The sequence below is a fragment of the Melanaphis sacchari genome, unplaced genomic scaffold, assembly GCF_002803265.2.
Source record: "Melanaphis sacchari strain LSU unplaced genomic scaffold, SCAv2.0 Contig11_pilon_pilon, whole genome shotgun sequence".
NCBI classification, from domain to species: Eukaryota; Metazoa; Arthropoda; class Insecta; order Hemiptera; family Aphididae; genus Melanaphis; species Melanaphis sacchari.
The window spans coordinates 6167692-6192838 of NW_020270469.1; the positions used below are offsets into that span (position 1 = coordinate 6167692).

The window sequence follows — 25147 nt, forward strand, 5'->3', positions numbered from 1 at the left end:
GTGTCTAAAATTAAACATTTTCGTTGTCCGTTAACCGTTGGTATACACGAAAGTTATTTTAAATTACATAGTATTATATTTTTATAATATGTGTCATGTACGCGTCTTAACAGGTGTTAAAAAAAACAACAATCGTACATACTTCTGGCCGTCACTGCAGTTTTGTTAGAATATAGGTCTTCGGGAATGATATAATATGTAGGTATAGCTACTTTTGTTTGATCAAAAATTCTATATAACAATTGTTTGAGGCACCAATTATGTCCGTAAACTCGACGCATGAAAGAACAACGCCCTCCTTAAGTATTGATATTGAAGTCATTTTCTCGAACCAGCTATTTGTTTTGTTATTGTTCATTAGATATGTAAAATAAGTAGGTATATAGCCATATAGGTAGTATTTAGAAATGGTTTCACAGATGTACTATATATATTAAACACCTACCATGTTATCTGGTAAAAATTTAAGTAGCAACAACCTGCAAAGATATAATATAATATAATATGTACCATGTACATTGTAGATAGGTACCTAATATAAATTAAAACTATAAAGTGTATTGTGGCCACCTCGTAGTTGTTTTTCTGTCTGTAAAACGTTTTTTTTATTTTATTTTTTCACAGTATAGAATTTCAAATTATTATTCAAATTTATGAAAAAAAAAAATAATAATAATAAAAGTAATACAAAAGATAGTAGATTTCATTAAGCAACACGAATGATATCCATCCACTGTGAACATCTGTTGTGTACATTATAGTTACCTACGTACAATACGGTATACGAATATATTATAACCTCATATTACAATAGCGTAGAGAAGCGAAAATAAACAATATTCAGCAAACTTGAATCTCAAACACTTGTTACATGTATATTGTATAGTATGTGAGGTATACATTACATTATTATAATTTATAAGATTTATTTATTATTATGTTAAGTACACACATGCGTTTGATAGGGCGGTTTGATAATGTTAATAATTATTACTGAAGTGGTAATAATAATTGTAAAATGATGTCGCGGTTAATGCGCTGTGCGAGATATTACAACGTCGTGTGTATATAATATAAAATAATAAATAATGATACCATGCATAAACCCACACAAAAATGTTCACATTGGCGCATACAGAAAATTATACAGCGTACGTACACATGTAAATGGCTATTTGCCTGAAAATATTACACATATACATATTATTATTATATATATTAGTGTTTGACCACACTGGATTAGGTTGTCGGTGCGGCGGTGTAATGTAATATTACTATACACAATATTATAGATACTGGTCGGTATATAAATTCGTATAACAGTGATACACCATTAAGAAAACGTCGGAAAAGGCGGAAATGATGAAAAAAAAAATTGGAAATAAAAACCGCACAGAACGTCGTATAGGTGCAGCAGCAGTACGGTACCTACCTACATACATATTATAATATTATTATTCCGCCGCGTAGACGACAGTTTCGCTGTGTATACGTATTCTTATCCCAAGTGTATATATCTCTCTCTCTAGTGGTGTGGCAAAGGGATAATCAATAGGCGGCTAGGTTTGGTAGAGTGGGTGGATCATGGCTGACGGATAATAATTTAATATTTAACTATACAATAGGCGTATAGTTAAAAATATGACGGTAAATGCCTTTATCATGTAAGGGTGGTGATGGTCTGTATACAATAACCACTGAAAAATTTCAAGTTCACCACGTTACGGGTATAATACCTGTTTTGATAGTAATTGCATGTATGCGCAAATATATAATATGTACCCGCCTATATATTTACCTACCTATTAGGTATTTGTAATTATTTATATTATATGTTATAATAATTAGTTACTAGGGCTAGGAACTATATGATCTAAAAAACTTTAAAATATACATGTATTTATGCTTTTAAAATTTATTATCATATATCCTTTTAAAATATGCTAAAAAAATATTTTATTTTTTATTAAAAACCGAAAATTATAAATTTATATATTATTAAATTAGAAATTTTTAGTTTAATCTTCACAAATAAAAACTGTACTCAATCTAGAATATTATACTAATTATATTAATGCAAGACGAAAATAGATATGAATATATGATATTACCGACAGACGGTTTGACATCAACTGACCGTAATCGGCGTATTCTTTATTTACCGATTTTATGTTTTTTTTAAAAACACAAATAGGTAATAGGGAAAACACACGGTAGATAATATTTAATAATTTTAATTTATTGTTTTTAAATTTCTAGAAAATTCATAATAATTATTGTATAGTAGGTATATTATTCTCTTCTCTATGTCACATATTGTTTATAATTTTTTTTTTTTTTTTAATATGCAACAAAATGTTTATAAGTCAAGGTTATAATTTACTCAGATTTTATTTCTGCAGACTATTTAACATTTCGGAAACTGACGGGTATGCGTCATAAATAATAATGAGTTTTCGGTCGTTTTAGCAAAACCAACAAAAAATTCTTCTTTTAGTTTACGTAATTAATACCGTCGTGATAAGCTTAGCTCTGTTTTTAGATATTTGCAGGAGTGAAATTATTCTTTTTGGGTTTAATTAAAATACCGGACAATACTATACACGCGGGATAAGTATACTTATTACCTGGCAAATAGTAGGTGCCAGGTGCCTCAGAGGAGGTTATTTTTCTCGCATTCGCTTCTATGACAATATTGTCGCAACTTCGGCGGTCGATACTGCTGCAACTTGTTATGATAATATTGTAATTTAAAACAAACCGTCGCCGTGCTGTAAAGCGCACTGTATGGTCGTTAAAAAAAAAAAAAAAAATAGCAAAAATCGACGAGAAAATCCAGTTTTTTGACCGCCGCTGCGCGAGATAGAAATGGCGATCTGAGCGCGGCGGCGCAGAGGACACGAGATGATCGTATCTCCGAGCGAGCGATGGAGGGCGGGGGGGGGGGGGACTGAATACAATAATGGGTAAAAAAAAATATAAGAAAATATATCCTCGCCCAGAGCAGACGCTTTGCGGGTGGGCAGAAATGGTCGCAGGGGCATCGTCACCGCGCAGGGTATGTCCGGATGACGCGACGTCTTTCGGTGGTGCACGGTGGGTTGACGGCGGTGGCGGCAGTGTCGGCGGCGGTGGCAGACAAACGAGTTCGTCGCGAGCACGGGGAATGTCGAAACGAGCGCGCGCCGCCGCTAATTAGAGGACGTCCCGCGAGCGCGCGCGAGAGATGACCGCGGCGCGTGTTCTAAATAAAATCGGACCTTAATGAGACCGGCATACCTCGGTCGTCCTCCGGAGGGCATCTCGCACAGAGGCTCCTCTGATTTATGGCCGGTTTTCGATTCGTACCTTTATTTTATTTTTTTCGTCCTTCATCTCCTGTTGTAATAATAATATGTTCTTTTTCACTCTCGACCGGCCATTGTCCGGCCCGACTGTTTGTACGTGTAATGCCACCGACTGTAATATATATCTGATATTATATATTTATAATAGCCATTTATAATGACATTTTATTATTTTTTTTTTTATACCGTATAAATGCATTTTGCTGTAATACGCCGAAGAGGAAAACGATGTATATTATATTATTATATAAGTGCCTATATAATATATATTATATAGATAGATAGACATTTATAATAATAATAATAATAATAATAATATACGGCTCAGGTAAGGGAAGAAAAATATCATTAAAAAATAAAAAATAAAATATATATCAGTTTTTAACTAATAACACAAATATATTTTCAATATTAGTCGAATTAATTACAATTTTTGTTCGCTATATTTAATATTGTTTTAAAAAGTTGAGATCATAATACATCGTATAATAATAATGACAATATATTCATACACAAACAAAAATAATTTACAAAATATGAGATTTTACAATTATTAAAAACATAACAAAATGATTAATATAATAATCCTAACAAACACAATATTATCTTAATATTAATATTTTAACATTGCACTTCGAAATGCATAATATGAAGCTCGCTAGAAGTAATAAAATTATAATTTAGGTATTGTTTTTAAAGCGCATAAATAAAGTAAAATAATATAATAAAATCGAATAAACCATTTGATATGATATATCGTAATTTAACTACGAACCAATAATGATATAACTTCTATAAAAAGAAACTTTCCGTTTATTTTTTATTTAAGGTTTGGCACATAGATTCACATGTTAACGATATACAATTCATGTATATTTCGCACATATATATTACATAAAAGTAATAGAGGAAAGAGTAAAAAGTACCTTTTGGCTACAGAAATTATAATAAAGGATACAAAATAAAAATATTGTATAATAAAAGTGACATTCGCGTAAAATAAGAGATTCGAAAGAAAGAAACATATCTATCTTGCGATTCATTATAATACTTTTAGAAAACAAATATTCAAAACTCTGTACATACGTTATATATTATAGTATAATATTTTATTCGTTCGTATACAGTTTTATTGACTCGTCGACGTTGCGCTTGGCGTGCGTTAAAGTTCTTAAATTACCAACAATAATACAATATTTAAGTATATCATCGTATAGTATCATATAGAGTATGCGGTAATTTAAACGAAAAGCGGTGCAAGAGCTAGATTATTTTCTAATAGGAAATCAGAAATAAACGATTACGTATCTATACCAAACACGACTTGATGTGTTGAGTTTCCATATTTTTAATTATAAATGTATTAAATATTAATAGTATGCGCACGTCTATTGTGTTTTGTTTATATTTTTTTGAATTTGTTTTTAACATTTTCGTAAAATGTTTAAATCACAGCCACAGAACCTTTGTTCTACGTCAAAGAAACTATGTACACGAGCCTTTACCTCCCTCTTCCTCCTCTTCCTCCTTCTTCTCCTTCTCACTTACTGACGAGTCCCTTTGGCCGAACGTAATTTCTGCAAGCTCCACGCACCGAACGAACTTTTAAAACGATAATTATTAGATTATGCGATATCCGCAAGTACAATACGACGACTTCTCGTTTGCGGAACGATTATCGTTTATATGCATTAGCCGTAGTAGTTAAAGCGATTTTTGTTTAAGCGTCCACTGAAAGTATAATGTACACATTACCTTTATATGGCCTTTTTTACAAGTATATTCTTACACAAAATAGTATAACATAATATTATAACATGATGACTTTTGAATAAAAAAATTAAAAAAAAATTTAAAAAAAAAACTTAATTCAACAACGGTTCTGGTAACCCTGTATAGCATGTGACATATAACAGTTCCTACTTAGGTTATAGGTACTAAACGCGTACCTACATATTGTCTCGGAAATATACACAAATGAGCGTATATAGCACTATGTAATTTCGACGGTCAACCGGCTAGAATGCAGCCGGGAGCTTTGTCCGCCTTGACTGCTTGTCGCCATTCCTCCAACCTGGGAGCACACCGCAGGGCCAACTCGTCGAATTTGGCTCGGGCCATGAACACAAACTCGCCGGGCCCAGCGGCAGGCCTGCAACCCCGGCCGAACGTTATGGTCATCGGCCGGTCGTCGCGCCGCGGTCGTCCGCTCTCGTCCTCTTGCTGCTGCTGTTGCTGCTGCTGCTGCGGCGGCGACACTTGCACCACCACTCGGTCGTCCTCTTCAGGCGGCAAACGGTGTGCCTTGGTCGGCATCACTCGCACGCGCGACACGTCGCCGTCGTACGAAACGCCCACTATGGTGCCTTGGACCACTGCAAAAGAGAAAATCAAAATTTAATTATAAATATAATTATTGTTTCGGATGTTCAAATAATATTTTGTTTCTTGTTAGGTGTTCTTATCTCGCTCGGTAGGTATAGGTATTACTTAATATAACGACACGTGCGCATAATATTAAACGTGTACCAGGTACCTATATAGGTATAGTGGAAATGATTTCGAAAGAGTTATCGAATTTTCGAGTCATTATTGAGTTATGAGTATTTTAAGTTTAGGTAAGCGGAGTAGTTAGATCAACATTTTTCCGGGGATACCCGTACCTTACCACTCCGGTCACCAAAACTTTAAATACTGATAAGTTTTCAGCGATGATTCATATAAACTACTCGTCCAAATTTCTATGAATCGTATCGAAACATTCTACAAAAAAATATTCTACTTCAGAATATGAGATAAAAAATATGTATTGTCATTCAAAAAAAAAAAAAAGAAAAATTAAAAATATATAATTTTTTTTTTTAATTTTGTTTTATTTTGATTAGATATATTAAGTAAAAAAATATTTTCAATAACATTAATAAATTTTGAATTGACGAGTGTTGTTCAATAAAAAAAATTAACTACTATTTATAATAAATTATATATTATATTTGCGTGTAATTAAAACAATGTTATGTATTATTAATTATTTTACGTAGTCTAAAAACGATGCAAAGAATAATTAATTCAAATAGAAACCTAAGAAGTACATCATAATCATCACTATTGTATTAAACATATAATTATATATTGCTATGATTATTATAAACCTATATATATATATTTACGTTTCCCACACCCGCTGACTAACCGCGTATTGTTTATTGGGAGGTACCGGTAACACGTATCGTATATCGTTATTTGATGATAATTAAAAAAACTCTCCTTATTTCTATAGATAAGTATAGAGCCAGTACCAATATAATTTAAAAATAACAATGATAAAATCAAGTGGGCAGTAATTAGAAAATGATAATTAAAATGTAAATTATTTCATCGTTCGTATATGTTATATATTGAATTTATCAAAGAACTTAAGATTATTATGTATTAGATATTTTGAATTTGTACACGCGATAATTATTATCGATTATACATAACGGAGAAGATTTGTTTAATAATGTGATCATTGATTTTTGAAACACGCGCCTGACCGTGAAGATTTATAAAACAGTTGTAAAAATTGAGTATAAAATATAAATTTACTACTAAACTCACCTAAACTACTTGTGCAGTAAGCTTGTGTCATTTCTTCTATAGTACATGGCCGACATTCTGAAAATAGAAAAAAAAATATATAATTAAAATCGTATTAAAGTTGAAATTGTAAAAAAAATTATTTTTTCTACTATTATATCACTAAAAAGTAAAAATAAAGCCAAATAATCGACTGCTGTTTGTAATGTCTATGTTTTTTCTTCTTAAATTGACATATAATCATACGACGTTTCGTGGCTCGGTAATCGTAATTTTCTTTTAGATTAGTCTAAGTAGTATTATTTTATTACATAGGTATAGTATAGTTGAATGCATCTTTACACAACGAATTATCATATTATTTACTACTCTTGACTCCGTCGTAGTATTAAAATCCAATAAACCGTCTATAATTTTGTCTAGTGTTATATAATTATAATTATTGTCTAGCGTTGTCTCTGGTTAAGGAACTCCAAATGCGCATTATATAATATATACATATATATTCAATAAAGGGAAATTTATGTTCAACGGCCTATAACTTTTTTAAATAAAAATCACCATTAGCGTGTTTCTTCGACGACCACCATATCCTATTGTTTATGGTGATAATAAATAAATATTATAACCGAGTAATAAAAGGAAAAAATTATACATAATATAGTATTATATATACAACAGAAATAAAAGTGTATATACAGCGTGTACTTTGATAATGTAGGCGAAACCGGTATTTTTAAACAACGCGTACCTATGTGGTTTTTTTTATCGTTAGGTTTCTCGAGTAAATTTATGGTCGGTCTATTTTTATTTTTTTTTTTTTTGTGACTTCCAACAAGGACTTTGATAGTACGCGTTTATTAGCCGAACGTAGGTTAAATCTGCATTTAACATATGAAACCAAAAGAGAAGAAAAAATGATAATATCGAGATTATACTCATGTCAAAATCAACTGTTTAAGTATACGTAGTTAAAAAAAAGCAAAATTATCTAGAAAACGTCTTGGTTTTTATAGCTTGTACGATTTATATGCATAATATATACTGTATACATAGCAATGCGTGCATTTTAATATTACTTAAATTATGGTTAGGTACGTACTTCAAACAAGTTATTGAACGAAGTAAAATCATTTTAATAGCGTAATAATGCATAAACACTTCTAAAGTTGTCAAAAATATAATGCTTTTATGAAAAATCGTTATCGTCTTTATAGAAATATAATATACGATTCAAATATATTATTTTACACTCGTCCATTAATTATGGTCCTATATTATACACTTATGGTGAAAAGCCGGTGCCTATATACTCGAGATGGTCGGAAATCTAAGACAAATATGTATTGTTAAGCTGATTTTCTATTGTTTCTGTAATGAAGTAAAGGAAATTAGGGTCAATGATCATTTCAACGAACAATATACCTAGGACACCTGCCCGATTTAATTCGTTCGTAGTGTATAGGTACCTACCTACATGTACAGAAATATCGGCGAGACGCCGGCGTGTCATTGTTATTCCATATTATAATATATTAACAAACTTGGACGGCTTAAGACAAGCGTGATCGATGTACGAAATAAAAAATAATACCTATAACGTAGAGGTAGGAACAAAAAAAAAAATAATGTATACTATTATATCTATCTTGTAATCTTGGTTAGTTGATGGACGGACGTGTGTAAAAACTATATATGAAGGCGATCATATATATTTACGATGAACAATTATTTATGTTATTATGAAACGGTTTGTTCTAAATTTTAATATCGCTAAACGTCAGTTTGAATCACAGTAGTTAAATGATATTATATCAAACAATTATTTAAAATAATAATTATTATTATTAAATGACACAAGTTGTTTTTATTTAACGTCATGTTTTTTTTGATTTTTTTCTTTTAAATCTAACTTTATTATTGATGTTATACATACAGATTGTAAATTCCATATTGATAGAAAAAGCAATATTCGTATATTAAAAAAATATCAAAATGTTATAGTATATACGCACCATATGTGTGCTCGCCTATTTATTTACATTTTAATACATTATATTATAAATTACCTGCAAGGTAAACGCCTACGTAACACCGTAAGGCTGAATAATATGTATTTCAGAAAACAAATACATGATTAATTTTTTTGTTATTATTATTAATTTATAGTAACAGACAGCTGATCTTGTGTACCGTCGAAAACTGCTGGTCTTAAGTTTTAACGCCATGCTTGTCACGCCCCATCAGATTAAAAACTACATATGTTTGTGAAAAGAACATTTGGATGTTAATGGTGTTAATAGTTTATTTCTTCGATAGTTATTTCAAGCAGATAATAATATGTGAAGAACGGACATCGGATGAAATGTAATTTGATCGATTTTAAAATATGTTTTACTGCACAGCGGCGATTGAGTTCTGCGGTAGTTTAGTGGACTAAAAAACGAGTTTTGTTAAACGATTCCAATTTATTTTATTCATACCAATACGTTATTATATAGCCAATAACAAAATGTATTATTTATTTTCAAATACTAAAAAATATTTTCGGTTAAAGTATTTTTGTAGTTCATGAGTAGACCAATTAAATATTATACAACAGTTTCTTGTTTATCAAGCTTTTCATTCCATTTTTTATTCTAAGCGAAGCGATGATTGTATTGGTTTAAAAAATTATTTTAAATGCGTTTTATGTTGTTTGCCATAAACATGGAGAAATAAAAATGCTTCAATTTTCCAATTTATTGATGATATCTGATAGGATATTGTTGATAAATTTTTTTTAGGATCAGTCAAAAAGTTTGAAAATTCAATACAAAATATCTCACAGGTTTAAAAAAATACATATTAAATAATTTTTTAATATTTCAAGTTCACACTTTGACAAAATAAATTATGGATGTTTAAAAAATAAGCTACCTACGTAATTTTTAGTCTTTTATTATATTTTGAAAAACAATATCCATAGGAATTTAAAACTTTTCACATTATCTACATATACTATATACATTTAACACAAAGATATTTTTAAAATATTATTCAATTTTTCTGTATTGGTCATTGAAAAATATAAAATATGCTATATATTTAGAAATACATGCTGAGAAACAGTTATCTGTTTAGAATTGTTTTTTGTATGCAACGATATTATCATAGAATTATTCAAATTTAATACATCCATTATAGTGACTACTCAATGACTCAAACTACTTGACAATTACTACACTGGACAATGACTTTTCGACAATTTTCTTTTTAAATATTTGTATTTTACACCACGGCCGCTATGGCAGAAATAAAACTATTATAGTTAGGTGTTTGATTTGTTTCGAATATACTTAAATATATTTTATGTTTATGTAGTTGATTATATAGTATTATATTGATCATTATTAATGCATTAGATGGCTGTGTCAATTGTGTCAATAATTTCAAAATCAACAAAAAAGTTAAAAAGTTAAGTTCAATGTATTATTTTAATCGATGAACCGTAAATATTAGATAATAATCGGCAAATAATATAGTCACGGACTGTTAAAATGTTATTAGAACGTCCAATTTCGACAAAACAATGTATTCGACCGTGATAAAACAAATTAAATTATCGCGATTACTCAACTTATCAGTGCCGAACCGAATAAATATCGTATAATTCAATCATCCTTATTTAGCCAATCATAGTCGGGTATCTTTAGAGGGGTTAGCCTCCATACATTTAAAAACTCTTCCCATAATTGAAACTTTATTAAAAATGTTATTATTACTGTTATTTCTGTTATTTGTGTTTTGAATATTCTAGCTTCCTCGAAAATTTAACCAATTGTCCACCTTTAGTGCCAATATATACTTAATAGTTATTTAATACTGCGAAAAAAAACATAAAAAATGACAACTAAAAAAATTAGACGCAAACGAATAAATAATAATATTCTGAAATATATTATCGCTGTAAATCCTCATAGCACTGGTTGTAAACAACGTAAATTTGTAATCGACGCACTCTTATAAGTTACAGCAGAGTACCTGAATAAGAATTTGATTTAAAAACTAACTTTATTTGTTTTATAATGGTATTGAGTTGGCACTACTTACTCATAATAATTAATATTATGATGATAGGTATTAATCGAATTTAATCATTAGGTCCCTGCTCCCTTGGTCCCTATACTTAATTACTTGTTGAACACGACTTGAATCAGTTAGTAAAAATTGCTACATTTCGGGGTTAAGTCTCGACTTCAAGAACCAGAGTTGGGTTCTTATGTTTAGATTCAAGCTCATCAGTACACCCGCGATAGATAAGCAGTTAAAATTGCTTAAAAAATGAGTTGTCAATTCTCCTTCTTTTAACATAACTGCTTAACCGTGTGTACATGTTACTATTATTACGATTATATTTTGTAAATAGTAAATAATTATACCAATAACGGTTTGAAACATCACGTTTTGAATAATTTATTGTTTTGAATAAAATTGAACCGATTAAACTATATTGCAAAATATCAAAAACAAATATTGTTGTATACGTTTTTCCGGTTTACAGCCTAAGTAATTAGTTAGTTTAACCTAACTTGTTCGCACCGGAAAAAAAAAAATCGGGAGCCCGACCCGTGTCAATTTTTTGAATTTGGTATCAAATTTAAATTTATCCGTGTCAACTATTTATAAACAATACCTTTAAGATATACATGCATACAAACGGGTTAGGCACCTCCTATTATAACTGCGTTTATGGATGAGATGCATAGATATGCACAATTCATAATATAATAATACGCGATAGTAATCGCCGTGCACTTACCGTCGTCGAGGTTGTCGGCTACGAAAAGTTGGGGCGCGGGCTCGGCGAGCGGTTCGAGATCGTAACGGAACCGGACGGGACCGGACCGGTCGCCCGTCTTGTCCGCCTCCACGTAGAACGCGGCCGTGCCGCCGACGCTCTTGAAGCACCGTGACCTGAGAGGTTCGCCGCCGGTCGTGCGATAATCGTACACGGCGATCAGCCGACGGGGCGCGCTGTCCAACAGCACGCGCACGCCGTCCAGCCGGTCCGGTTTGAGGCAGACGCGGAACTCGCGGCCGCCACTGGTGCCCGTCAACCGGAACACCACCCTTAGCGCGCCGCGCGGGTACGACCAGCGCACCGTGCCCGCCCAGCACCGATCCAATCGGACGGGCCGCACCGAGTGTTCCGACGAATCCGACGTCAGTCCGCTGGAAAACGACAAAACAAAAAATAATCGTTAAACGTTTTCAATATTATCACACGCGATGTTATGATCACATGTGTGTGTAGTTATTATTCAGTCAGACGATATTATGGGTATTTATAACACAACGTTGCGGTTCATAGCGGTGTCCTTTAATCGTACACGATAATATTATGTACCTGCGTATGTATAATATGAGTTGTACCTATATGACATCCCGGTTTGCACTTAATACGCACGGTAAAAGAGTCTACTATTATTATAGTTATAGGAACTGTATGGTGGTTATAACGCGGAAGTGGATATATACATAAAGGTTTAGACGACGGCGACCACTACACTAGTATTGCTTATAATTTGAAACGGTATTTTTTTCCGGTCCTGTTCGATTCCGTTGACATTTCAGATGAAACTGAAAGGTATTGACATATTTCTTGTTCACTCCTCTAAAATTATAGTCAGATTTGTATTTCCAGTAACACGTCATATTGATTTGCCCATGTTATGCGGTAGGTACTCGTGAAACAAATAGTATACTGTTTTTCGGCATAGAGGTTGCTTTATTTTAGTCGATGAAAAACATTTATTTCATAATATAGTTTATTCGAACTTGCAAATTATGTTAGGCAGTGTACTCGGGAGCACGGCACTAAAACAACTAAACGAAAGTAAAAATGTCACGGTTATACCCGGGCCGGTGTTCGAGCCATTTACCGATAACAATAAGATAAAATATTAGATAGTGCACCGAACACATATAATACATATTTATAAGCGATATCGTCTTTATACATACCTAATAATAAATATGTATATTACATATTATATATACCCGTTTGGAGTATATAAATTGACATGTCAACTCCTATAATTATATATTATACACACACTTGAAGTGTGCGTTAGTTACTTTAGATGGTATATATATATATATATGTGTAAGAATTATATAGAGTTTACGTGGACATAATACGTTAATCAAGTTATCGATGTCAGACTTAACATTTTTTTTTTCCGGACAGACATAATAACTGAGTAATTTAGCTGTGGCATTAACGATACAAATATATTAACATAATTGTTTTCGTCTAAACGCGATGCATAATTGTTTATTGTACGTATATAATATATAAATGAACAATAATAATTATTTCCATAGTCAAATTAATTGTAAGACTGTTATAAACTTGCATGTAATAAAATAAATTTTTGATTATTTTAATGAGCCAAGAAAAAAAATTTTAGAATCAGTGTTTTGAAAATATTTCAAAATTACGTTTTGTCGTTAATACGTAAGGTCGAAATTCATCCAGTCCGCCCTTAGGATTTTTTTATTTTTACGGATGAAATGTAAATTTTATTACTGCAGTTTCCCTGTGGGCAATTTAATATCATGTATCTATATTAATATACATTTTACCGCCGACAAACTTCAGTGTACAAAACGCCTGCACGAGTAATAATATTCACAGCGTATACCTAGTACCTACATAATATTTGTAAAAAAATATATGTATATAGTTATGTAGTCGAGTTCTGGCGGCACTAGATAGGTGTATAATATAGACTATAGACTATAGTATATGCAAATCGAGCTATTACTGCACCAAAACCCGAAATAACGTTCTATTATTTCGTTTGAACTATAAAAACAATCCGAATAAATTATCTACATAATAATACGCATCAACGTGCGTACTTCACCATCGTCGCTGTAAACTACACCAGATTTCAACACGTGTCAAGAAGAACGGCGTGTAAGATCGTCTCAACTGCCGTAGTCTATTGGATGTTTTTTAATCGTCTGACAATCACTTCTTAAGTATTGTGGTATGTCTGAGAGACAACCCTCTAGCTCCAAATTGGACGACGTCGATCCGACGACGCGAAGCATCGATAATGTGCGATAACGAACGCGTCCGACGGATTGTCGTGCCTAATACTATAGATACCTACGTGTTATTATTTTTTTATATATATAACCCACGACGGATTAATTCGATGATTAATGTCTTAACACGGAGGTCGTTATACATGTTATATTGTTTCGATGTCTTGTCGTCTTGAAAATAGAAATAAATGTAGGTACGTGTAAGATGCACAACAACTGCCGTAAAATTAATATATATGATAATATAAGTACCGGTCGGATACGTAGATAAATGTACGAGTAGTTCGGAAAAAATAAGGATAACCTTGAGTTGAAACAATCATGTGTATAGATGACTCTATACGCACGCCTCTAATGATCTGTATCGACAATTATTTCGGAAATAACGTCGACCCACAACGTGACGTGTAGTAGGTACTTACACTGGATTAAAGTATAAAAATATAATAGTATAATACTTTAATGACAAGTAAAATGTCATCCCGGGTTTCGTATTGAACATAATATATTATGAATATAATATACATGCTACGCACTAAGTATATTGTATATACTGCACATACCATAACAGAATATTGCATCATGGTCATAATATAATAATGTACAATACATTAATACATAATATATTTTATATGTAACACAGCAAGCGTCTATGTATATATATATACATGAAGTATAATTATAATAGACCTCGTGTTGGGATTTGCGCCGACAGTAATGATATTAAATGATCGACGACGAAGAGTTACAACGGACCACCGGGGAAGATGGGGCTTGCGCATCGGCCGCCAAGTTCCGATTATCCTTTACCCGGCTTATTGCGTTCCGTCTTGGATATTAATGATGGAGGTTAAGGATAACACGAAACTATCAACACACTACCATCAATGGTAGGACATAATAATATCATTATATTATATTGTATAAAAGGTCCGCTTACGAGTGCCCTTCCGTCTTGTGTACTCGCTATACACAATCCGAACACATGATAAATGGTAACACGCGCGTAAAGTGACGTCTATGAGATTTTTTCGTACCATAAATAATAGTTATTAATTTTGTCACTTCAATGAATAATAATAATAATAATAACAACTCGACTGGAGTAATTGATTTTCGGACGCATTGACAGCAGCGGCTCTTTTTTATTCATTTTTTTTATTTTGTAGCAGTGCTGTTTATGTACCTATCCTTTTTACTAAAGAAATATTATTTTCAAAAAAAAAAAAAGTGGAAAAAATAGTGACCTATTCTTTTGGTATAATAATGTGTTTTATAAATATTATTTTGATTTTTATGGTGGTTACAAAAGAAATAATAACACGGTCAGCATACAGTGGTAATTCAGTCCAGACGTCGGTGGCTTATAGTGAAACTAGGACCCACTATAGGGTCAGAAATTCGAGTGTCAGCTGGCAGATGTCCCCCCTCCATCATTTTGCTTGCATATGTATAAATATTATAATAGAGTTTGTTTGGGGTTTCTTTCAACAGGTAGACAGGTATATATAATATATAAAGATAATGCACAATGGCCATACCGCCGCCGATATTATTGGCTATTGCGACTGCTCCGTTCACTGTATTATATAGTATATTGAATTACCCATGCCCACGTTTTTCGTCAAAGGCTATTTAATTATTAAGAACCTAATACATAAATACATTATAATACCTAACGCACAAGCGGGCGTTTATGACGTCAGTTATGGGGCGTCTATTGTGGCGAGAAAATAGAACCCTTCTACACATCGTATGCGTAGATACGGTGAATAATCGTTTTCATGAATCAAGTGCGTTTATATAATGAAATCCGCAAGACGAACAATGTTCAATGCACGATGTCTCGCTAGTCGTCTTTCACTTATTGTCCGTGTACAGGAAAAATTTAAGACATCATAATATAAATTAATCTATTTTTTGTACTGCAGACAATTAGTTATCTTACAAAAAGAATAGCAAAAAAATAACACTACTAGCGTCGACGATAAAATATACACATATAGAATTTAGATAAATATATTTAACCTTTATGAACACACACACACACACACACACATATATTATATTATAGATAATAAAAACACTTATTTTAGTTTTGCGGTTCTCGTACCTACGGTTTACGCGGTTTATGAGACGTGCAGATTGTTCCGACAAAGAAATTTATCGAATACTCGAATCGTTCCACCCGAATATTATACGTTTTTCCTTTCATATAATGTATTAATCACTGTTGATGTTACAACAGTAATTATATACATGGATTTCGGTAGTTTTTCGTAGACTGTCGACAGACAATAGAACAGTCAAAACGTAATGCCGAGTTCCTTGGTCAACTATAGGTATAGGTAAGTACTAATAACATATACATTATATACATGTAATATGCATCGAACATATTAAAATCGTATCATAAACCTTTTTCCTGGGAAAAAATAAAAAATAAAAACTAGAGATTTCTCACAATAGGCCATCAGAAATATTCGACGACAGTTCTCACCGTTTTTACCGATGTTTATTACCTTATACCGGTGGTCACTTGTAAACGACGTGTCGGTGCCACTCGCAACAAAAGTCCATGAGATCGGAATGAGAGAAAAATAGCAGAATTGAATAATGTTAATCGCTACAAATGACCGCGACACGCAATTATCGTGCTACTGAGTGAAGTTGTAGCTGTAATATTATTTTTATTATATTATTAAAACTATGCGTTTCAAATATGCTGAGACAAATCGATTGATTAAACGGGGTATGAGAATTTTCATAAGTATCGTCACACCATTATATAAAATAATAAAATATACACCGCAAACATACGCGTGAGCCAATACAATAATGCAATTCGTAATTCGTACATACGATACGATTTCCGTGTAAGAGTGTAAAATCAGTAGTGTCTTCTAATATGTATTACTGTACCATACAACGAATATTATTGTTGTTATTTTTATACGATTTTCGATATTGGTTTTAAGACGACGCGAATAGAATAAGAACAGATGTAGATTAAAATCTGCTCATTTTGACCGAAGTACGGTCATTTTGCAGCCGGATTCTATATTACGCTGACAATATATTATTTAGAAAAAGATTTTGTGTTATCTCCCTTCAATTTTCGGTCGTCTGAACTCTAGAGTGTCTAGACATACAAACATCTACCCTTTTTTTGATGAGGGTGTTCAGGGGATTGGATCGCGTGATATTTTATGGGATCTTCGTACGGGGTCAACGATAACAAATATGTCATATTCTCGTCCTGTGCGAGCTGATTTCAAGAATATATTTTATGTTATAATATTATAATATTATTCCCTTATCCTCGGACTACCGCAGTGGACAAAAATGTATTAAATTACCTAATGGTTTTTCCAAGTGATTAGACGTTATATTTTAGCTGTTCATCACCACCAGTATCGTGTTTCGGCCACAACACACACGCGAAGTTTGACCAAATGTGAGTACGTTTCTTTTTCCAGTTGAATAATTTTTATACAAAATTGACCAATGGAGAATCATAATAGAAAATTTTGTTTAAAATAACCGCCAAAAATATAGAGTTACACAAATGAGCCAGGATAATTTAGCATTTCGTTTGTCGAGACAACTCGTTCGTAACAGTGACATGCTTTGAAATTGTATTGTCCGTGAAGTTGTTGAAAATGCATAAAAAAAAATTCTATTTAATTATAATAAGATAAGCCCTCAATAGATGGCTATTAAAATAAATAACGATCCGGGGAGAACTGCAATTAAATGGACCTTTTGTTGAGTTCATTAACCATACAGACTGCGTAGTAATTTAGACTGATTAGCCAGACACTCAGGAATCTGCTGGCTAATACATGGTGTATTTTTTTGTCCTCGCAGAAAACACGACTTTATAACTAGTCACAAAAATCATTTAATTAGCGACAAATTTCCAGGGGTCCTGTAAACTACGCCCCACTGCCTTACTGAGTAGCAAAAACAATACCACATGTTGCGATTACATTGATGGCCATCTGGTCCAGTGTGGCGGTGTCCCTCCACTGACAGGGTTATGTGTTGCATGTGTTTGTGGCGCCAAAAAACGTTTACCCACCCTTCCTGAAGTAAAATATATAACACAAGCCCTCGAGCACCGCATAATACTTTTATTTATTGCCATAGTACCTACCAACGTGCAATTACCCGTAATCGTTTAAAGTTATTAAAAACTTCAATATAAAACTCTATAATAATACAATTGATCCGCAAAAAGGTCTATAATTTTGTAAAAAAGATAATGTGTGCACGCACGAATTTTAGAAATAAGGCCAATTATCCAAAAGACTAGTATATAGAAGAATCGCACCCGGATGATCGATACGTTTGAGTGATCATCCCCAAATCTAGATACCGTATAGTAATGGTAACCTTAGGGGGCTGATCGAAGAGAAAATTATTTTTGTTATAAAACGTGCCAAGTAATCAAACTGAGGTGGGCCCATTGTTACCATTTCAGAGTCATGCTGTGATTTAATATAAAAACACATGTTTCCATTAATTTTATAGAAATTGTATTGTGGTTGGAATTATGAGATCTCCGGGTGGTAAATTTGCATCAATGTTCATAATCATACAGAAGTTTGATAAAATAACATGTTATCTACTTTCACTATGCGTATCAATAATCATTAAACTATGAATATTTACAGTAAATAATATATTTATTATTGTACACAAGTGTGTATTGAAATTTTGATGGCTTTTGTCGCCACCTGTTGTTGTTATACATTATATAGTTATATTCATAAAATAAAGACGGCCGGTGTTGAAACAATATTTGAAGGGTCGTATCGTTTTACATGCTGCGGGCCCTCTCAGAGCGTGTTGTAATCAAAGATAAAAACATAAAAATAAAAAACAAAATAGAAGGGGGAATCGTGAAAATGAAAATTTTAACAACTGAATATGTGATTACTGCAGACGACCGTGTACAGACGGTAGCCAGTTACTAATCATCTCATACAATTTTCTATCCATTAATGGTGTCGATAATTATATACGTGTGGACGTTCCAACACATATATATCTTATTCAATTAAAAAAACCATAACTATTATTGACTTATACTCTTAATGTTATTATTTAAGAACTGGTTTCATCAGTACAATGTTTGATATTTCGAAGAATTTAATCCACAAAATTAAGACTAAAATGTTCAAAATATTAAAATTGAACAATTTTTGCAGTTAATTACATATTAAATATCTAATTTATTAAATTTATACAATATAAAAATTTATAATGAATTCAGTTTTTTTTTTCGTGGTATCGAAATGGTTTAAACATTTAGGTAGGTTTACTTAATGTCTTAATCATTATTGTTCGGTAATTAAATAACAATTAATATTTTTATTTAAACGGTTTTGCATAGTATTATATTGTAGTAACTAGTAAGTACATGGTACCTAGTATATTAAATGTATGATTTAACCAAAAAAAAAAGTGTTTTGCAATTGAAAAATACAATATAAAGAAGTTCATTTTCTTTTTAAAACCCTATTTTAAAATCTTAAATTTCAAGTAGTGCACGTTTGAAAGTAATTGGCTACTCTACCACAAAAGTCACGACGAAAAAACGTTATTCTCACGGAAATATAGCGGACAAGAATAAAGTTTGTGTATCATTCTAAAGTTAATATCAAAAAATCCATTAATTTTTAATTTATGTTCACCGCATGGTAAATTATATATTATTTATTATAGAAAAAAGTATGTATTTATTAGTATGATAGTATAATATACCAAATACGCATATACTTATAAGCGTCGGATATCAACATAAAAATAGCATTATTGGGGGTGGATATTATTTGAATAATGACTGTTATTTTTTCAATGAAATAATGAGATTCGTTTTTCTGCTATATTATTCCAAAGATATTATTTTCTATATTTTTGGTATTTCGTGACATATCATTTAATTAAAAATAAAAATGAATGGTAAGTAATTTTTTCTTGATCACGAATCAGAGAAAGTATAAGTAGAAAACAGCTCTTTTAATCTTGTTATAAAACTTCAGATGAACGAGGAACGTCACGAATCGGCGGCCGTGAGGAACGTTTTGTATAGAGAAATTGCACAGTAATGCGCGATTTCGTGGGAACTCATAAGAATTGTTTATAAACGTTTATCAGGAGTTAAGACTCAAAACTATTACCCCATTTTATTTGAGGTCATAATTTATAAAACATTTGTATATATTGAACATATACCTACATAAATATTTATTTTTTTTATTTTTATTGAAACCTTAGTTATACTATTAGGTTCGACAGTTACAAAGTATACAAATAAATATTTATATGGAACAAATTGCAATATAAATAAATTTGGTTACCTAAATTTTAAATTATTTTATACAATATAATTATTTAAATTTTAAAATAAAAGTACACAAATTCTTTAAGTATAGTCATGTCAATAAATATATTTATCACTGAAATATACACAGAGCAATAGTAAAAACAAAAAAAACAATAGCTGTATAATAACGATATCGTGTCATAATATATGTTATCAACGTATTATACAGTAAATATTTATTTTTTATTTTTTTTTTTTTACTGAGTGTAGCAAAAACAAACCGATACTGCAACTAGGTCACCTAATGCAGTATCGCAATCTACAAAACCATTTTCCATAAATAGGTTTTGTTTAGTATAAATTAATTAAAAACATTTTTTAATTGTTACTGAATATCGTATTACACAAGTATAAAGCTCTGATTCTAATCATATATTTTTTATACGTGTAATAGGGTGTTTTATTTATTTTCTATAATATAACTATTATAAGTTAATTTTTTGTTTTACATTTAGTATTACAATTTTCGCTATATGGCCTGAATAGAAAACGCTACACAGAAGAAAGAAAAACAGATAGGTGTAGCCACGTACAAGTACCACTCTAAGTACTAAGTAGGTGCTCATATTTAAACGTGCAAGATTATTATTATAAGTACAACAATATTACTCTGATTGACCGGAACTCGAAGTATCCCAAACAATACACAATACAATTATTATTACTTTATAAGCCACACAATTGCCAGTAGTTACAGGAAGTCTCATTAATTATTATAGTTTTATATAATTATTATTAAATAAATTTATCTGCAATGAAATTTAAATGGCACGCGTTTTGAGTTAGTCGATACAATTAGTTTATATGTCTTTAAAATATGCAAACGCACTATAAATATATAAACAGCCAAAGAATGAAACGTTAATAGAAAATAAGCTAGTCAGCAGTTGTTGAACAATAAATGTATTATGTTATTATTATTGTTCCAAAATCGTAAATAACAACTTATTTCACTTACCTACAAGAATATCTTTTTTTTTTTTTTATCAAGAATTTGTGATAATAACGCGTTCTCTACGGGCGCATTATTTTCTTAATTTATTTTTTGTGTGTGATGATAAAAATTGTCTTAAAGTAAAAATAAAAGACTAGAAAACTGGTTACATCTAACGATCGGATAAATATCATGCCGAATTTGGCAAAACACATAATTCTGGTTTATATCTTATCTGTATCTGACTATATTTTTTCATTGTCAGTTATAATTAAAACACGGGGGAGGGAATGTATTCAACAGGTTGGTCCGTTTCAAGAGCTTTATTGGAACCAGTTTTGCGCACATGACCTAATTGAAGTAGAAAAAATGGTATTCGATCCAGTAAAGGAGCGAAACCTAATTGGCTTTAGATAGAATAACATAATATATTGTATTAAAATAACATTGATGTATCATGGTATACAATGGTTAACTGATTTTCATAAAAATGTATTAAAAATAATTTTTACATTGTGTTACTATGTTATTATGTATCAATGTTTCATTTAATTATATTTGATCAGTTAGAGTTAAATGAATAAATATAATCAAATAATATTAATATATTCAGATACATTATAATCGTATTTATATATTTCCCCTTGACATGTGTTGAAGTTTTAGGATTAATTATCATAAATAATTTACATTATAATAATTTTACTATGTCATCAACTAATTTACAAGTAAAAATACCATGCAAAATGTCACAATGTAAATCAATATAAAATAAAAATCTGTTCTATTCAAACATGATTGAAACGAATCTAAACATTTATATTTGTTATCATAATGATTTTTTTACAGTATGTTATACTATAAATTATGAATATATTCTATCGAAAAATGCATAATATGTTTATAATATTGACTAGTATGAGATGCGAATACAAACACACTAATTGTTTCTTTTCCTAATCTTTAAGATTACATAAGACAAATGTATTGACACTAACAACAATATTGACAGTATAAATAAAATCAATTATATTTTAACAATGATGTAGATTTAATTCGTATAAAAAAAAATATTTATACTGTAAATAATAAATTGTGTTTAAAATTAAAAGATTATTGCGTTTATTGTATTCAAACATTTAGGTGAAAATAAACCACCAAATAAAATACTGCGACTGTAGCATCATCACGACAATAGTCATTGATCTTACAGTCAGTTGACGTTTAAAGATACGTTTGAGAGATTTTTATTGATTTCCGGAAAGTACTCTGATTTTAATCAAATCATTCAAACACGGAACGTCTGCGTGTAGATCAAAATCCGTTTCAAAATCAGTGTACTACCTTTAGTGTCTACTTTATGTCTGAATATATTATCATTATAATATGTCATAATGCGACGAGCGCAAAGTACAATATTATCTTACCTTCCGCTCCAATCACAACTGTCGGACGCACGTGATGCCGTCGCCAGGGCCAGCAGGAAAAACGGCACCAGCAGCAGAATAGTAGTCGTCGTCGTCGTCGTCGTCCTCGTCATCGCGAAAACGTAACGAGTACAGCGCGACGGATGGCCCGCGACACCACCGCCGCCGCCGCCAGGCCAAAGTCGCGAAATCGCGGCGGCGATCATTTTCTCGATGGTTCGCCCGCGCTTTTGTACCGATATTTGTATAGCCACATAGGTTTACGTTCGGGTTGACTTCTGCCACCGCACACCCGCGATACGCGTCGGACGAGGAAAAAAAAAATGTGAATAAATATTCAGCCAAGGTACAAAATCCAATCGGGATCGGTCAAAAACGGTCGTAATAAATAATGATTTTAAACCGACCCGAAGATGTGCGCACTGCAAGAACACGCCGCCGCACGGATAAAAATATATACGCGCGAGTTGAACTCGTCGGGAAGACGATAAATTAACGACAACGTGACGTCGGTACAGAACACTTCCAACACGAGTGGTTGCCGTCGACAGACTGACCTCGTCTGCAGTGTTGTTGAATCGTACTACGCGTCGCCACTTGCCGCCGTGTCGTCGCCGCTCTCGATCGGTCGCGCTCATATCGAGACCAAGAGCGCGCGCACGAGCGCGGGCACAAATCCCCACCCTCACCACAACCCCTTGGGGCCGCCGCAGACGATTGGGTTTATTAGGACGAGCACAGTATAAAAGCCGAACCGGTTTGCCGCCGCAGCTTGAGGTTTTGTGCCGCGGGGTTCTACACACGTTTCCACCGGACTCAACTCTACTCAGCGAGAAACTAAAATAAAAATAATATTACAAAAACGCACCCCGGCGGCGGAACTACGAAAAATCGTCCCCTCCGGCTTGAAGCTGACCCAACGACGTGCTACGGTCAGTAAAACAACCCTCGGGACAGGTTGATTTAGTGTAAATAGGTGTGTACTATATAGGTAGTACCTACGTGTGTATAAATATAAGGATATAGTGTGTAATATACCTATATACATGGGATACATCTTTAGGCTATAGATTTGGCAGGAGTCCACGGTGTTGTGTGGAGAGGGAGATTGATGGGCGATGCAGGTTTGGTGTATTATTACGTGACTGTTCGTGGAAATAATTGCAACTAAATACTATACGTTTTTACTACAAAATATTATTTATTACATTCGATATATGGTGCACGTGATTAGTAAGACACTACAATGTGGAGTGGTGCCACATAATTTCACTAACAATATTATTATTAATATCAAGCGAAACGAATACCAAGTTACACCCCAATACAGATCAATGTTCGTCTGTTCAGTGTACGAATAGCCTAGGTACCTGACTACTTTTATAAGAATATAACATGCTGTATGTCTTATGCTTGTGTGGTATGCTTAAAACTTAAAAGTATAACTAATTGTCTAACTTTACATCTGCTGTAGTCAATGTCCTGTTTACAGTTTCAACGATAACAAAATATATCCATTCAAAATACTGTGCTTCGATTTCAGAATAGTATAAAATGTACATTACCTACACTTATTATTTAGAATGTACTTAATTTTCGGTTTTTCGCCATTATACATTCTTTGTTAGTTTTCAATTTATATGTATATTTTTATAATACCTACGTGATCTGTCAGATTTTTGAAAAATGTTTTAAAATAAAAATAGAATTATTTATTATACAATTTAAAAATTAGGTGATAATATTATTTACATAAAGTACCTCAGAATAATTATCCAACATATTTTATAATAAAATTGAATATACCCACATAGATTAATTATTTAAAAATACATTTTGAAATTTCATACGAGTATACATCAGGTATAAAATGTATAACGTCGTCTGTGGTTGACTCCATAGGAGGGCTGTGCATATTCAAAATATGTAAGTAAAATATGTTTAAAAAAGGTAGAAAAATGAATATAGTATTGTATTTTCATCGTATATTAATGAATAATTATTATTATAGGGTCAAAATTATGAATTATAGATTATTCTATGAATAAATTATTTAAAAATTACGTTATATAACTCAATAAGTCTAACTTCTATAAGTTTGCTTATATTCATCAAAATTTCAAAAACTATTAAAATTATTTTGGATTTTGAAATATGATAAATATTTTAATGTATAGTGCCTATATATTAGTATAATAATATGTATTCATTCATTATTATTTATTGACGTCATTTTTTATAAATATAATATATTTTGGTAGTATGGTTGTTGATACTTATTATTAATATATTTTTTTCTGTTTAAAAAATATTGTATTTGAGTTTTTTTAATATTAACTATCAAAATTTAATGATTTTTAAACAG

At 31.8% G+C, this 25147-nt stretch overlaps 1 protein-coding gene across 1 annotated transcript; it reads right to left on the minus strand.

Annotated features, from left to right (window-relative positions):
• Window positions 1-4008: 4008 nt before the first annotated feature.
• Window positions 4009-23366, minus strand: LOC112604289 (meteorin-like protein). The gene is made up of 4 exons (XM_025353255.1): window positions 22783-23366; window positions 11728-12140; window positions 6948-7004; window positions 4009-5722 (listed from the first exon to the last, which is right to left on the minus strand). Exons 1-4 carry the CDS (start codon window positions 22986-22988, stop codon window positions 5358-5360), a joined length of 1041 nt encoding a protein of 346 aa, XP_025209040.1. The 5' UTR covers window positions 22989-23366; the 3' UTR covers window positions 4009-5357.
• Between the last annotated feature and the right edge of the window lie 1781 nt (window positions 23367-25147).